Genomic DNA, 15,168 nt, shown 5'->3' on the forward strand with positions numbered 1-15,168 from the left:
TACACAAAGCAAGTGATGCACAGTGCAATTGCTCACCACCCACCGACCGATGCCCAGCCAGTCCCCAAGCAGCGGCCCCCCCGGCCAGCTTTCCGCAGTTTATGTACTGAGCATGACGTCACATGGTATGGAATGTCCCTTTGGCCCATTCGGGTCAGCTGTCCTGGCTGTGCCCCCTCCCAACTTCTTGTGCACCTCCAGCCTTCTCAGTGGGTAGAGCATGGGAAGCTGAGAAGTCCTTGACTAGTGTAAGCACTACTTAGCAACAACTAAAACATCGGTGCGTTATCAACATTGTTCTCATCCTAAATCCAAAACACAGCACTGTACCAGCTACTAGGAAGGAAATTAACTCTATCCCTGCCGAAACCAGGACACTTTTTCAGGAAGAAAAATTCTTGGAATTATGACTCAATGAATGGATTTTAATGATTTTAATGACATTTTAAGACAAGAGCTGACTCATCAGTAGAATAGGGTCAGACGAGAGAAGAGGAGGCTTGACTGACCTGCTCTCAATTCTTGTAAGAATGGAAGTGCATAATGGGCATTTCCAGCAATACTACTTGAGCACCCATACTAAACTGTCAGAACTTAAAGGTCTGCTAGGACTGGTTCCTCCCTTCTTCATTTGCCTGGGTTTGACCAGGTAGGTTTGCCCTCACTCCTTTTCCGTGATTTGGAGAGGCATGGAAGTGCCATACGTAGAATGACTTTCTTCAGCCTATTCATCTCTTTGCATGAGCATATATACACAGAAACCACTGGAGTTTCAGGTGCTAGAACCTTATTTACATGAAGATGAGACAGTCTGATCCTGTTCAGGTAACATACAGAAATTGAGATCATTTTTGTTAGTGAAACAGATAGCGCTCCTTTGGTCTTGAACTTATGTTCACAAAGAAGTTCCCATCTATAGATGCCCCAAATTCTTCTTGAAATAGAATTTGAATGTCTTTATGGTTCTTAAGACTTTCTGCTTAATAGGTTAATTTCTTATAGCGTTCTTTGAAATATTTCAGGTAAAGTATTTTTTATCATAAAAGACTAACGTCTTTGGAGCAAGTTCTTTGAACTCCCTTGATTTTAAGTTAATATCAGGGCTGAGGGAGAAAAGTCATATACTGCTGACACATCTTGCACTGTATCAACCACATCATTAAGAAAACAGTGTAAACATCATTCTCAAAGGCAAAGCAATCATTGTTATTACAACTGAAATGCAAACATAGTCTTCCAAAGAGACATACTAAATCATGTGGAAGACTGGAGTTGCGAAGTCAGTGGGAGGTTAGAGAAACGTGTGTCAAGCTGCAAAATCTTGTGTAGGGAACCAGAGAATTTTGCTGAGACATTCAAATGTCAAATGAAATGTTTTATATTAGAACAAAACCTAAAGAAAGAAAAGGATGTAAGTTCTGCTGAGACAGAGTTGGAGAAGTCCTTTAAGTGGGGAAGGGAAGGCAGAGGGAAAATAACAGGAGATAGACCAGGTCAGAATAGAACAAGTTGCAAACTGCAGCGTCTTTTTCTTTAACAATGAAGCAAATCACACGGATGGGCCTTAGGCTGTCTTTATCTGCACACTTTTTGCTTGGAATGAGTAGAAATAGTACCTGTTTAGAAACATGCTACATGATCAGCTGTTCCCTTTACACCAATTGCCACATAAAATCATGTGTGGGAGTATACAGCCCCATCAGGAAACAGTAACCTTAAAATTCAGTTGGGTATCTTCCATCAATTAATTGCATATGTTAAATCTCTCACTGCATAACTAATGATACTGCCTACATTAATGCCTTCTCCACTGAATAAAAAGGGAACAGAGACAGGCACTGTTAAACAGCACTTAAAATGCGGGAAAAGCAGCAAAGACAAGGGGGCTGAATTAAAATTATACTTAAAAAAAAAAAAAACAAACAAACTGTCTAGATACCTGAATTAAAATGTGGCTAAAAAAGGAAGTAAAATGACCCTTCCACATAAAAGCTGTGAAGAATATACTAGCAGTCAACATCTCCATTTTGAGACTCATTCACAAATAGCACACAGAGTAACAAAACATCCTCCGAGTACTTTGCTAATGGATTAATTAGAGCATTAATTCAGAAACAATAATCTCACCCAATGATTCATTAAAACAACTTATAGGGGAAAAAATACAGATTACTGGTCTGACCCTACTTAACCTCTTGAGGTCAAATGGTGTCACAGCCCAAGGTGATAAGGAAATAAGACCCAGCCGTCTTCTGCTTCTCTCCTGCTTTGATGGATCTTCTCCAGCTGGCAAAAAGAATGAAATCCAAGCGTTCAGCATGAACTTGACCTGACAAAGTTCAGCCCTACAGCAACATATTCTCCCTTCTTCAGAAGCAGTATACTCTCATCTGTAGAGTTTAGATTTAAAATTTACCATTTAGGCATGTACTCACAAATATTTTAAGAACCACATAGCAACAGCTGTGAAGACGTATATGGTTCCTCTAAGACTTCTCAGCAATTGCCTCTGAGTTTGATGAACACAGGAGGACTACCTGTGCTGACATTACTGATTGAGTAATGCATGAGAGAAAGTTCCAAGAATTCATGATAGCCAGGACTTTTCAGATCTCCCCACTCTGGACACATGGAATAGGAGTCATCCAAAGCAAAGATTCAAGATGCATTTTCTATATATAATATATACATAACGTATGTAATGTATATTATATATACATATATATATAAAAAAAAGCTATCTATATATCCCAATGTCAAGAAGATACCTGCAGAAGGGTCAGTAAGAGAACAGATCTGCAACCAGTTCTGTAACTGTAAGAGATGACTGGAGAAGAGTTACATTGCTACACTGATAGGAATCATCAGAAGGTAGCCCTGTGAATCCATCTGGGTATTTCCAATGGCTCAGAAGTTTACCCCAAATCTACATCAGGTCCCAATTCTAAGGGACTCTGGAATCTCACAATTTTTACTGAGCTACTGACGTCTCAGGATCAGAGCTCTGGTCTTGCAAGCATTATGTATGTTTCCGTGGAGCCATCTACCGTCCTGAATCACAGAATAGTCCCCAAATTCCAGGTGGTATGACTTTAGTATCTGTATTTCATTCCACTTATTTCTATTTCATTCCATTCCATTCCAGCCTAAGGACCTTTAAAGGAAGGAGGGAAATCTAATCATGCCCTTGACTTTCCAGAAGTCAGATGTAACCTACACCTTTCTAAGAATATAAGGCAAAGTACCGTTCCAGTACTTATCTAAACTACACAGTTAATTTTTCCTTACTTCATCCGTACCCACAAAGAGGGAAATGAACATATAACCGAGTGTAGACATTCCAGTACGTTCATTACAAGCTCAACCTGCTGAAGTGATGGCAATGATGAGGTATATTATATTGATTAATTTGAGATACTACGACAGGGTAATATAATGCTTGAAACTTTATACTTTGAAATGCAGAAATACAAAACTGCCACCCACGAGCAGCCTCTTCTCAGCCAAGAGGCGAGATGCACTTAGCTCAGAGCATGAAGAGACAAGAACAGGAAGGGTATGCTCACAGTATCCAGTCTATGTATTTACCCAGGCTTGAGAGGTGGATTTTCAATCTGAAATTCGCACCACTGATATCCCAGCCCCATCCAAGTCACGGGTCATCCAAAACCATTAGAAAGCTGAAAATAGAAGTACCTTAGTCAGATTTTCTCATGAACACATAATGAATTCAAATGTGCCAAGTACTTCCCTTGTTACTTCATCATGTTTGTCTGCCATTGAAAACATCTTCAGGTCTAGGCTCAGCAGCTATTTAATCTCTAAAGATAACTAAATGATTTCCCTTTGACTACAAAAGCAGACTGTGTTCTTATATTAGATGGCCTAATGTACATTATAAAAGGCCGACAGCCAATTTCCTGATGGATAGAAAGGCTCTGGATGAGTAATTTAGACACTGTAAGCCACTGTCTAGTCTAATCTTTCACATCTCTTACCTTGCCCGGTCAAGAGGGCTTTGTGCCATTGACAGCTCTTATATCCTTGTAACAACATGCCAAAACACGCCAGGTACCAGAGCCAGCGGAACAGTAGGGACTCAGCAAAATGCCTGCCAATTTTCCCCTACCAATAATTCTGGATTTCAAAAACATTTCTTTGAGGAAAGGACCTGAAAGTAACCTAACAACACCAATCCATGCAAACATACCACCTTTTTCGTGTGGCAGTTGAGAAATATTGAATTTATTGTCGAAATGCAGCTACTGTAAGGGGGAAAGATGTGAAAACAGAAAAGACAGGCACATGGCTGAGAGGGAAGAGCATGTTACAGACTTCTCTACAGAGTCAACACATGCTTTGATTATTTGAGTGTTGCCTCCAACTTCTGTTCTACTCATACACAAGAAGCTTCCATTTGAGTTTAGTAATTTTCAACAAAAGCGGGTCTGCTTGTTGGGGGGAGAGTAAAGGAAGAGAGAAGTGTTAATTCAAATTAGTACACCTGATGTTTACTATAGTATTTGAATGCTGCCACTTTCAAACAAAAGAGCTCAGAGATAAGTTACTGTAAGATAGCCAAGAGGTAAATTTAGAGAAGAGGTATTTTTAGACTATTCTGATTTCCTGTGAAGGTGCAGTTTAGATCTAGTCACTCCTTAATTGGGTTATACTCAAGTCTTATTCCACACTACCTCTTTTAGTCTTTTTTTGTTTGGAGACAGCTTGTTGCCTAAGAGGAGTAGAATTTGAGTTCTGATATTTCAGGTCAATCCTGCAGTGAAGAAAAAAATGTAGGTAACTAATGGTGTGACTTCCATGAGTATGGGGGTTTTTTTAATGCTTTTGAGATGAGAATTAATGGAAGACGTTTGGCTGTTTTTTAGGTTTTTGGGCTTTGGGTTTTTTTTTAAAGATAGAAGCATAATTCAAAGCTAAGAGACAAAAAAAAGGGAAGATGAAAGAAGGGAAGGCAGGTGGTGGGAAGATATAGAAAAAGTGTCATTTATATATAGCATAAATAGGCTCATTTTTTAACCAGCACTGTTAATTGCAAAGTCCACTATATAAAGAATGGTTCAGCAATTTAAGCACTCAGAAAATGGAGGACCTGGGTGTTGGACCTTCCTCAGAAGGATTCAAATTCATAATTCACTCACTCAAGGAGTGTGTTCCAGCCACCCTACAGAACCAGGTGCTTCCCCTCCCCTTCATCACCACCAGAGGTGGGCCATCAGGAAACCAGGACTGCAAGAATCATACTAGAAGGACAAGCAAGGAAAAGCCCAGCTATGAATTGGGCACTCAGTTGTGAAGAGGCAGACTTGGGCTCCACGCTCTGCTCGCAGGATGTTTTTCACATTTTACAGCAAAGTCTTGAAGTCAAAGGAAAAGTGTCAGTGGGGAAGGGAGTGAGAAAGATAAGTATCTTTAGAAGTAACCCAGGAAACAGGAATGAGACACTAAGTCACTCCCTCTTCCCAGCTGAGTATTTTAACTTCTAAGTTACAGGGTTAGGCTGCTTCTCACTCACCTCTATTCCAACTATGTCCCATTTAAGGCACCTTTCTGGACTCCACCCAGACACTTGAAATGATGGCAGGAATTGCCATCAGTTCGGACATCTGTCAAGCAGGGTGAGTAGGAGCGTGTCCCTTCTTAAATGCCAGGAGATATGTGAAGGTTACCAGGTCAGCATTTTCTCAGATATTTATGGATTAAAAACTGAGCCATGGCCAAGTGAAGTGAGACGATGGAGTGTCAAGGACAAGTACGCCTTGCAAACTTGCTCTCCTCCTGTTGTCTCAGAGATAAAATTATTCTGGGGTGAATTTATATAATGCAACTGTGGTAAAGTAATTTAGTATCCCAAGAAATGAAGGCGGGAGTGGCAGCATCTGATCTCAGAAAAGTTTAGCCAAGGAGAGTTAAAGTTAATGATCAAGAGAAATCATGAGAGGAAAGAAGAGAGACATCTAACGATGCAGGTGTGATGGAGAACTGATTGCATAAAGACACCAGAGGAAAGATCAGACTGGGTGAGGACCTACCTGTAAGCTGAGAACTCGTAGTAATGGGAATCACGAACAAGAATAAGGAGTTTTAATCTGGAGAACTTGTGACAAGCCAATTAAGAAGGAAAGGGGAAGGCACCAAATATAAAGAGCTCAGACTGGAACTTGCGGAGAAACTGAACTGGAATAAGAACCCCGAGACACAGAGGTTGAGGCTGGGTAGGTGAAGTTAATGAAATGGGAATGGGGAAGGCGGAAAAGGGTGAGAACAAGGAAGGCACAGGCTCAGGGCGATCGAGCAGGTAAGTCTCCGTGCAGCAGATTCAGCACCCTTCACCTTCAGAACCTGGCATGGAATTTAACATGCCAAAGCCTGGTGTCAGATGAAACTGTAAAGATATCCCATTTTCCATTCATGTCTCCTCATCCTCTTAAACTAGTGTTTCTAGACATGGAATAGAACCACCTGCTATTGCTAGCAACACAGTTACTCTATTAGCTAAGTGGAATATATTTCTGCATCTAGATCTAAAGATTCTCCCCTACCAACTAATTTTGCATATATTGACCTGATGTCCCAGAACTCAATTTATTTTCATAATTCAAAAGCTAAAGAAATTACATGCAGACTCACCCCTCCCCACCCTGAACCCTGCATGAAGAGAGTATCAATATTAGAAAGCCAAGCTTGCAGAAGCATAGAAATGCATGTGCAAACTTCACCTCAGTCCTCATCTACTACGGAATACGTAATGACAGTCATCAATATTTCAGTCTTTAATAGTTCTGTCTTTAATATTTATTCTTCTAGATATTTATTTCCCCAACAATCATGCTTCATTGCATAGGATAAACTTGAGCTCTTTGTTCAAGTCAGAATTACACAATAGGAAAGGGAAATGCATTAAAGAAAATCTCCAGACTAAGGCACTTGAACAGTGCTTTGTAGAACAGCAATCTATACCAATCCCTATCAGCCATCTTCTTGTGCAATGTCAGCTTTCCAGAGAAGGTCATCAGTCTGGGGTACTTTAAAAAAGTATTTGAAACCAAATAACAAGCATTAGTTCCAGTAAGCAAATAATTAGTTTTAAGTATTGCAGTCATGCCCAAAGCTCCGCTTTGCCTCGCTGAACAGGTAGCAAAGCAAAATCAGACGCTGAGCTCTCTTGAAAAAGCAGAAGCCCAAAAGCCTGGCTCACGACTCAGCTGAGATTTTAAAAAAAAATATTATGAAAAATAAAATAATTTTTAAAAAACCCTCCTTCTTTCGCATTCAGCTGTAGAACGTAACTAGACTCCATCCCAAAACAACACACGCACTTGCCCTAAATCCTTGTCTGCTCCTGGTGACCCCTAAAAAGAAGATTACTCGTGATGCTTTAGGATTTTGAAAGATGTGCAGCCCTGAACTTGCTTAAGAGAAAAAGCTGCCAACAGCCCCTGAAGGTATTTGAAGATTAGGTTTGAGGCTGTCTAGACAGAAACCAAGCTTGTAATAACCAATTCTCCCTAACTGACACCCCGCAAACAAACCTCTCCTGAATAGCTTGATCATAGTCACGGCTTCATTCCCTGCAACCAGTCGCAGGCAAATAGCCAGAGGCCAGATGCCAGGCACTGGTAGGAAACTGCCAGGACCAGAGTATGCCGGTATAGCAGATACTTACTGCATAGCTGGAATACTACAACAGCGCTATCTGTTGTATTTTCTGTACAAGTGCCATGAACACAATTCTTCGGAAAAAATGGATGAGAAGATAGCTTATTGTCAGCAAGACACCTTGCTCCTTATACTTCATAATATTCCTAAGTGCAACAAGGAAATATAGTGAAATAAGAAACATTTTACCTTCCTGTCTTTCCAATTCTCTTATCAGTTCATTTTGTAGATGATTATGTTGTGATGTTGTCAAATCCATACTATGCCACAAAACCTGGGACAGAGAAACACAAGCCTGCCTGAACGAAACGACTTTATTTCTTTTTCCCCACATAACACTTCACAAAAAAAAAAATTTTTACATGTATTATGCTATAATTTACTTCTATTGATAATAAAGACATGTAGACACATAAATATCAATATTCAAAGCATAGAAGAACCAGAAGCTTCAAACTAGTTCAACTGTTATACTCTCAAAGAGGGGAAAAAACAAGTAGATTAAAAACAAACAAACAAAAAAAGAGCTTTGATAAACTTTTAAAACTATTTTATGACATTTTAGAAATTAGAATCAATTCAAATCAGAGTTGGTAGGCTTATAAATGATTGAAAGGAAAGGTAGCAACAAATGTCTGAAAGAGAAGAAAAACTGCACCAAAAGGATCTAACCTCGTTTGAATTAATTGGCTTAAAAGGGAAGGAAACGAACTATTAGTAAAAGTCACGAGAATAAGTAGGAAGCAAGATCTATAGCCAAACATGAGGAAAGAATGTGTATGTGCCTGTACAAACAGACACAGAACATGCAGACTCAGGAGAAAAAAGTAATAGGAAAAATATGACAGAGGACAAAACAATTTTCAGCTGTCTGCAGAAAAGCAGACAGACAACCAATAGTCTCCAATTCTTGATATTTTACAATCAGAAAAACACTGAGTTCACAGGGGGAAAAAAAAAAAAAAAAAGAAAAAATCAGTGCTCTGGTAATTTTTAAAGCTCTTGCACTGTTCTATGGAAGTCTGAGTGATTTTTGCAGGAATGGTTACAGGCAGCATACAGTTAATAATCTACAGATGTCTAAACACCCAATAGGGATGCAATTAAGTAAGGCAATGGGCAAAGGAGTATCTCTATCCAGTTAAGAAAAAAAAAAAGCAATCAAAGTAAAAACATACGCTGAATATCGAGAAAACTTCCTCACAGTGCAAAGCCTCAGGCAGGTTTTCCTCTCAAAACTTCAGACGAAAGAGGACAGTACAGAACAGCCCTGTCTTGTTAGAGAGGATGCACCGTACTCTCTTGACTTTACCCTACAAAAGACACACAGGTTTAATGTTTAATGTTACTGCCGCAGTGCCAGCAGCCATTAACCTATTTGAAGGTGAAAAATAACTTAGGGGGCTTCTACACATTACCATAACACATCGAACAAAACCACTATTATTATATTTATGTCTAGCTATGAACGTAGCAACAGTAACACCATTACATGGGGGACAGAAAAGAGATTCAATGGGATGCAAAGTCTTTGTATGCATCTGCAGAATAACAAGTAGCATTAGAAACTACTGGGACATTAAGCAGTAAACGTTACACACACCCATCAGCTTGTCATCTACCTCAGAAGTATAAAAAAGACAAATTTTCTTCCTGTTAGAAGATAAAAATAACGGGTTAATAATCAGTCCCTTTGCATTCTGAAGGACAAGCAACGTTGCACTATAAATTCACCCTAAAAGGGAAAACCTTTGTATTTTCTGGTCCTCTACATTTTCTTTTTCCTTCTAAAAATATCCTTTGAGGTACACTGAACTGCACAACCACCTGTCTGACTTTAACATACGAATTCAGGAGTACTACAAGCGACTAAACAGCGCAGACCAGCTCGGTTGCCACGTTATGCTGTTTAAAGTAAACGATAACAAAGTAAGTCACAGTAAAAGACGCAGGCAAGTGAAATACCACTGGCATCCGCTGTGTTTCAGTCAGTATTACCCGAATCTCTTGCAGCTTTCCGAAGACGGTTTCTGCTAACAGAAAAGTCCTTGCCTGCCCGGTCGTCTCCCTCCCAGGCAGTCGCAGGCAGAACCGTGCTCTGAAGCGTGTGTCACGCGTTGCCAGCATCCCCCTGCCAGAGGCAATAATAAATCCCGACAGCTGCGGCACGAACACGAAGTGGGCACCGCACACCGCGTCCCCTGCGTAAGGGAGCAGATTTCCCAACAGCGGGAAGCCCCCAGTCAAGGGAGCTCCAACCAACGAAGTAACCAACTTCGGAGTATTTTTTACAAAAATAAGATAGCGGCAGGGCATTAGTAACCACTCACTGTTACTAAAAAGTAACCGAAGAGCTACATACCATTCTTCAGAGTCAAAGGGGCCTTCCAAGCACCCAGCGCAACTTACAGGGGGGCAGGGGTGCATTTGTGGCAGGGGTACCTAAACGCGTGCTCACGTTGGAATGCAGAACTGTAACGAGGTACACAACCCCCAAAATCCTAGGCCACTTTACCCCACGAGACAGCTGTCAACATGCAGAATTATACACGTATCACTCCTCCTTTGTATGTACAAGGGGTACATTCGCTCCCCAGATCGCAACCACTTACCGCCATGGGAACAAACACAGGTATCTTTAAGACTTCTCTCATTTAGACTGTAATCAATTCAGGACAGGAACTGTCTCTTACTTTGGACAGTTCTTAGCAAAATTAGGCTTCAAACTCAACCGGGGTTTCTAGGTGCCATTGAAAAATAATAAATTATTGCACAAAAATACTAAACAAGCCCTACAGAGAACCGAAGGTCTCTGTACTTTACCATACTTGGTAGAAGAAATTAATAGGAGCTCTTCTACATTTAGAAACTATCAAACAAATCACCAAGACCTGATCTACGCTTTTAAAGCAAAATTCAGTAATACAAATGAGTGATTTACAAAACACTGCTGTAAACTGGCCGTCCAGGCTGAGAAATTGCTTAAAATATGATAATCTTTTACAAAAGTAATATCAAAAGGGATCGTTTTTGCCCAATAAACACTGTACATGAAGTACTAGACTCTCTGCAACTGTAAGGGCCAAATCCTACCCAGTTCACCTCAGTCCTTTATCCTTTTAGGGGAGGCTAACGTTTCACACGAAACTTCATTGTATGGGCTTGGACTTTCAAGCAATGAAATGATGCGAAATGAGGTAGAAATATTAAATGAGAAGACAAAAGAAGCAAGAGAGGACTAAAACGTAATGTAAGAACCCAAGTATGACTGGCAGCATTCAGTGCTTTTCTGTCTTAATCCACAGGAGCTATAAATAAATTCTACAATCATTCAGAGAGACAGGTGAGGTGGGGGGAAGCCTGAGCCTAACGCATTGTTTCTCTCACAAATTAATCCAACACGAGTGCTGCAACCAGTGGGTACCTCTGAACATCACTTCTGCAGACAAGTTCTGTCTTTGGACGTGGTCATGCAACTCCAAATCTAGAAACACGATGTTCGCGTTCAGAACACAAACGATTACGGCACCTCAGATTACGTAAGGACTTACTGTACTGTACGATTTTCCGTGAGATTTTTACGAGCGCTTACATTGTCTCATGAATGGTTCGATAAGCAACATCGCTGCGAGCACAAAACTTTCCAGACAGGCATAGTGAAGGGAATAAGGAAAACAACACTATTTGAGCTGATTTTCCTTCTCTTAGCACCTAGAAATAATCCAAGTTGCTTTCAAAATTTCATTTAAGTTTGAAGTTAAGGAAGCAACAGATTGCACGTGATTTTTAATAGCTATCTCACCTCAGTCAGAATGCAAATGAATGGGCATCATGTTTTGGCTCAATTTTAAAATCTCAAAACAGAAAACTTATATCAAGTCAAATCTAGGTCTTTATGAGTAAATGTGCTAAAATTATTTTTTTCATTGTTTAAAATTCCTCCTATTTAAGTTCTGGACACAAAATGCAAGAGAAATACATGACAAATAGGGATAATTTATTATTTATCAAAAATTCATTAGAATATTTACAAAGCTTAAGTCGTAAAAAACCACGCGCACAGTCTCTCTTTTTTAAGACTTTTTTTCTTTAAGACTTTTTCTTCCCCTCTTACTCTGTGATCTCTTTTTTCTGCCCTCAAACACAGGTTTGGCAGTCACCATGACTACGCTTCCCCGTTCTTCATCCTCACCACTTGAGCTGCTGCACCCCTTTTTCTCTTTATGATCTGCTGTCTCCACTGCAGAGACATTTTTCCTCTTTTTGCTCTTGCCTAAATCTCTGCTTTCCAATTCTTCTACTGAGGAGTCACTGGAAGTTTCTGAAAGATGCAAATTCCCAATAAAGCCACCTCCATATAAATGTTCTTTTCTGGAATCTGAGTATTTTCTTCTCTTCCCACTTTGGACTTCTGTTGCCCCAGCTTGACGATTTGCGCAGCCTGTACTACCTTCCCCTTTCCTCTCCTCGTGCTGTTTAAGTTCCACCTCCGTAACAGCAGTGGCCTCCTGAGTTTCATCAGCGGCTTCTTTCTCCTTTCTCTTCAGGCAAGTCACAGCTCTGCGCAGCCTCTGACTTTTAATAGCTTGCTTTTCATGCTGTGCTAGTCTGAAGAACGAATCGATTCGAAGCTGAGTCTATCAAAAATAAAGCAGAGAAACACCTCTGGATGTTTTTGCGATGGGAATTCAGTTGTTATCTCAGCTATACTATAAAGCATCCCAAATTAAAGCAGGACAGAAGACTAATGAAATTAATATGCATGCTAATAGAGGCGAATAAGATGCATTATTATAATAATACCTATACTTTATTATAAATTACACAAGAACCATTACAGAAACTCATAAGCAAAGTCCAGTGAAATTTTATAAACATTGTGCTGCTGACGATTAGACGTATGTTGCTATTTTCAACCCTAATACAGAGAATCCCCGTAGTGCTCTTAAGTATGTCCTTACAAACACATCCTTAGCTGCAAGCTGTTAAAACAACAGAATGTTTACTAAGCAAATGTTGTAAGTGCACTTTACATTTGCATATGCTAGTGCAACAAAATGCGGTCATTTGACTCAAGTTCATTGTAACGCATGCTGCTTCAGTATAAAGATTTAAGAGTAGAACTAGTAGTCACACACAATGGGTCTGTGTTATCCAACCAGAGGCTTGCTGCATAGACAAAGCTAGTCCTCTATATTCTCCCTAAAAGTGTCTGAGAGAGACAGACGCTTCCAAAGGATGTTCCAGTCAACCTGAAAGTATATGGATTTAACTACGGGTTTTGGTACCCTTCACTCCTCTGAGTGATAAAGAGAACCTAGAACACTGGTTTAGACTACGCATCTATCTTGCTTATGGCAAAAGGAGAAAAGAATCTGACCTTACGTGATCAGTTTTACAACTGACTTTCACAGTATCGCAGCATGCGCTATTCACTTTTAAGTTTCATTAAAGTTGACAGAACATTTATGTGGACATTAGAGTAATATTATTAACGGGCACTTGCTCAACAGTTCAGTCTGCACACCTCCTCAAAGGATATAGATGGTACCAAATGGTCAGTCTCACTTCACCAAAATCTCAGGGGCATTTTTATAAATCATTTTTAGAGACAGCACGCTGTCTTTTAAAAGTACTTGAGGTACCTGTAGTTTCAGCTACAACCAGAACAAACAGCAACCTGGACTTAAGATAGGTACTTGATAGAAAACAAACATTTGAAAACAACAATTGAAATTATGTAGAGTGCCTCACAGCACACCCAAATCATACAGAAACAAAGCCTAGAGAAATAAGTTTAATGACTTTTAAAAATGTAAAGATAAAAAAAATACAGCCGAATCTCAGTTTCTGAGAAATGTATTTTAGATTAAAGCCTTGCTGTTCATTTTAAAAAGCTTCTCTTGCAATCTTCCAGTTACCCTTTAAACTATACATAGTTTTATACTTTACCTGTTGCAAGTTCAGCTGTTTTATCACAGGCAAAAGGATTTCATCTATCTTTGTCCTGGTCCAGCCAAAGTGATCCTGACAGAATGTGCAAAAAGTTATGGAACTTTACAAAATGGCTATTACTGGTATTTTGTAAACACATAAAATGAAAATTCCTCAAATAAACAACGCCTGGAGGAAAGTTACTCTACTTCAAACCTTTTTCTACTGCAAAACCAGATAAAATACTCTTAAGTTATTACAACTGACTTACGCGGATGGTTCCAGTATTACACTACATATCTTAATCATGCTGTTACATATCTATTAGTTACAGAACTTTTTCTCTAATATCAACATTTCCAAAAGCATGTCTCAGTGAAGACAGAAGTCATTTGGCTATACGTTACTGCCATAAGACAAAATACCTGTAAGTAAACCTTATTTTTACGCTTGCACACACTGGAAGTTACATTTACCGTTTAAAACACTATTAGTTCTGCATACATTGCCATCTACTTTTCAACAATTCACTGCAGCTCAAGCTGTAAGAGATGCAAGAAATAGACATTATTGCAAGAAATGCAGTGAATAACTAGGGGTAAAGCGCAGACTGAATCACCATTTCTGACTAGGTTTTGAAACTTACTTGTATAAGATGGGAAACATACATCAGGAGCGTGCAAACAATCCCACTCTAAGTCTAGAAATAGGCACAGCACAGTTACAGAAATGTAACGTCACAACAAACTAGTCAGTCCAGCTATGAGACCCTCTTTGCATGCAAAGTGAAGCAGCCCACCCTCTCAGGAGGGCAAAGCAGCCCTGAACGCCACACATCCATGGCTGCATTCCCTTCCATTCCAGAGCTGGTATCATTGCAGGAGAGCACATGCAGGTGGGGCGGGGGGCCCCTCACACCAATGAGATGTTAAGAATTTGACACTCCGTTACTGACTCACTAACTAGCCTTATGAACTTTAATCTGAGTACTTGTAGCTAACAAGTCTTGCCATATAGTAAAAGGATATTCTCTGATCTGCTCTACATCAGGCTTTCCCCACATGAATGAACTCCTTGTCTCATCCACCACAGGCTTCAGGTATGCTTCCGCCACTGCTGGATTTGGGAAACCTGAAGAAAGCTGCAGCTCCCGCAGTTTCTTCTTGACTTTGGTATCATGTGGATTAGGTCTCAATTTCTTATTCTTCTGAGCCTCATTCCACCACTCACTGAAAAACAGAGTATTCATTTGCCTCCATAAAATATGATTTGGAATATCAAGAGCCACCGTGCTAATTTCAATGCCTTAGTCTCCCTACTTCAGTTACTACATGAGATGAGGTAGGAAAGTTTCCAAATAAAAAAATAGCCAAAGGGAAATACAATCTGAAAGTAGAAAAGACAAAACATACACATTAAACACAGCCATTGTAAGCCACAGTAGCAAACATCACCTGGATTCCCCACAGGCTGCTAAACAGAAGGCTCTAAAATTCAGCCTCACTTGGGGAGGATGTTCCACACATAATGATCATTTTTGGAGGTTTTTTGGTATGC

At 39.9% G+C, this 15,168-nt stretch overlaps 2 protein-coding genes across 6 annotated transcripts in view; both read right to left on the bottom strand.

Moving 5' to 3' along the window:
* The window catches only part of LOC103906257 (protein-lysine methyltransferase METTL21E), a 17,479-nt gene extending 7,675 nt beyond the window's left edge, over window positions 1-9,804 (bottom strand). The window contains exons 1-3 of one of the 5 annotated variants that reach the window (XM_009288160.1): window positions 9,676-9,759; window positions 8,882-8,990; window positions 7,867-7,951 (exon numbers count right to left, since the gene is read on the bottom strand). In XM_009288160.1, the coding sequence (XP_009286435.1) occupies window positions 7,867-7,936 (70 nt within the window). In that variant the 5' untranslated portion in view covers window positions 7,937-7,951; window positions 8,882-8,990; window positions 9,676-9,759. Of the gene's footprint in view, window positions 1-7,866; window positions 7,952-8,855; window positions 8,991-9,642 lie in introns of all 5 variants that reach the window. The other 4 variants (XM_009288146.1, XM_009288154.1, XM_009288137.1 and 1 more) reach the window with 4 other exon arrangements.
* Window positions 9,805-11,653: 1,849 nt separating this feature from the next.
* The window catches only part of LOC103906300 (DNA repair protein complementing XP-G cells), a 15,104-nt gene continuing 11,589 nt past the window's right edge, over window positions 11,654-15,168 (bottom strand). Inside the window, exons 13-15 of the mRNA XM_019474386.1 lie at window positions 14,640-14,840; window positions 13,630-13,714; window positions 11,654-12,314 (exon numbers count right to left, since the gene is read on the bottom strand). Coding sequence (XP_019329931.1) covers window positions 11,751-12,314; window positions 13,630-13,714; window positions 14,640-14,840 — 850 coding nt within the window. The 3' untranslated portion in view covers window positions 11,654-11,750. The remainder of the gene's footprint in view (window positions 12,315-13,629; window positions 13,715-14,639; window positions 14,841-15,168) is intronic.

This window comes from Aptenodytes forsteri, unplaced genomic scaffold (assembly GCF_000699145.1).
Source record: "Aptenodytes forsteri isolate BGI_AS27 unplaced genomic scaffold, ASM69914v1 Scaffold123, whole genome shotgun sequence".
NCBI classification, from domain to species: Eukaryota; Metazoa; Chordata; class Aves; order Sphenisciformes; family Spheniscidae; genus Aptenodytes; species Aptenodytes forsteri.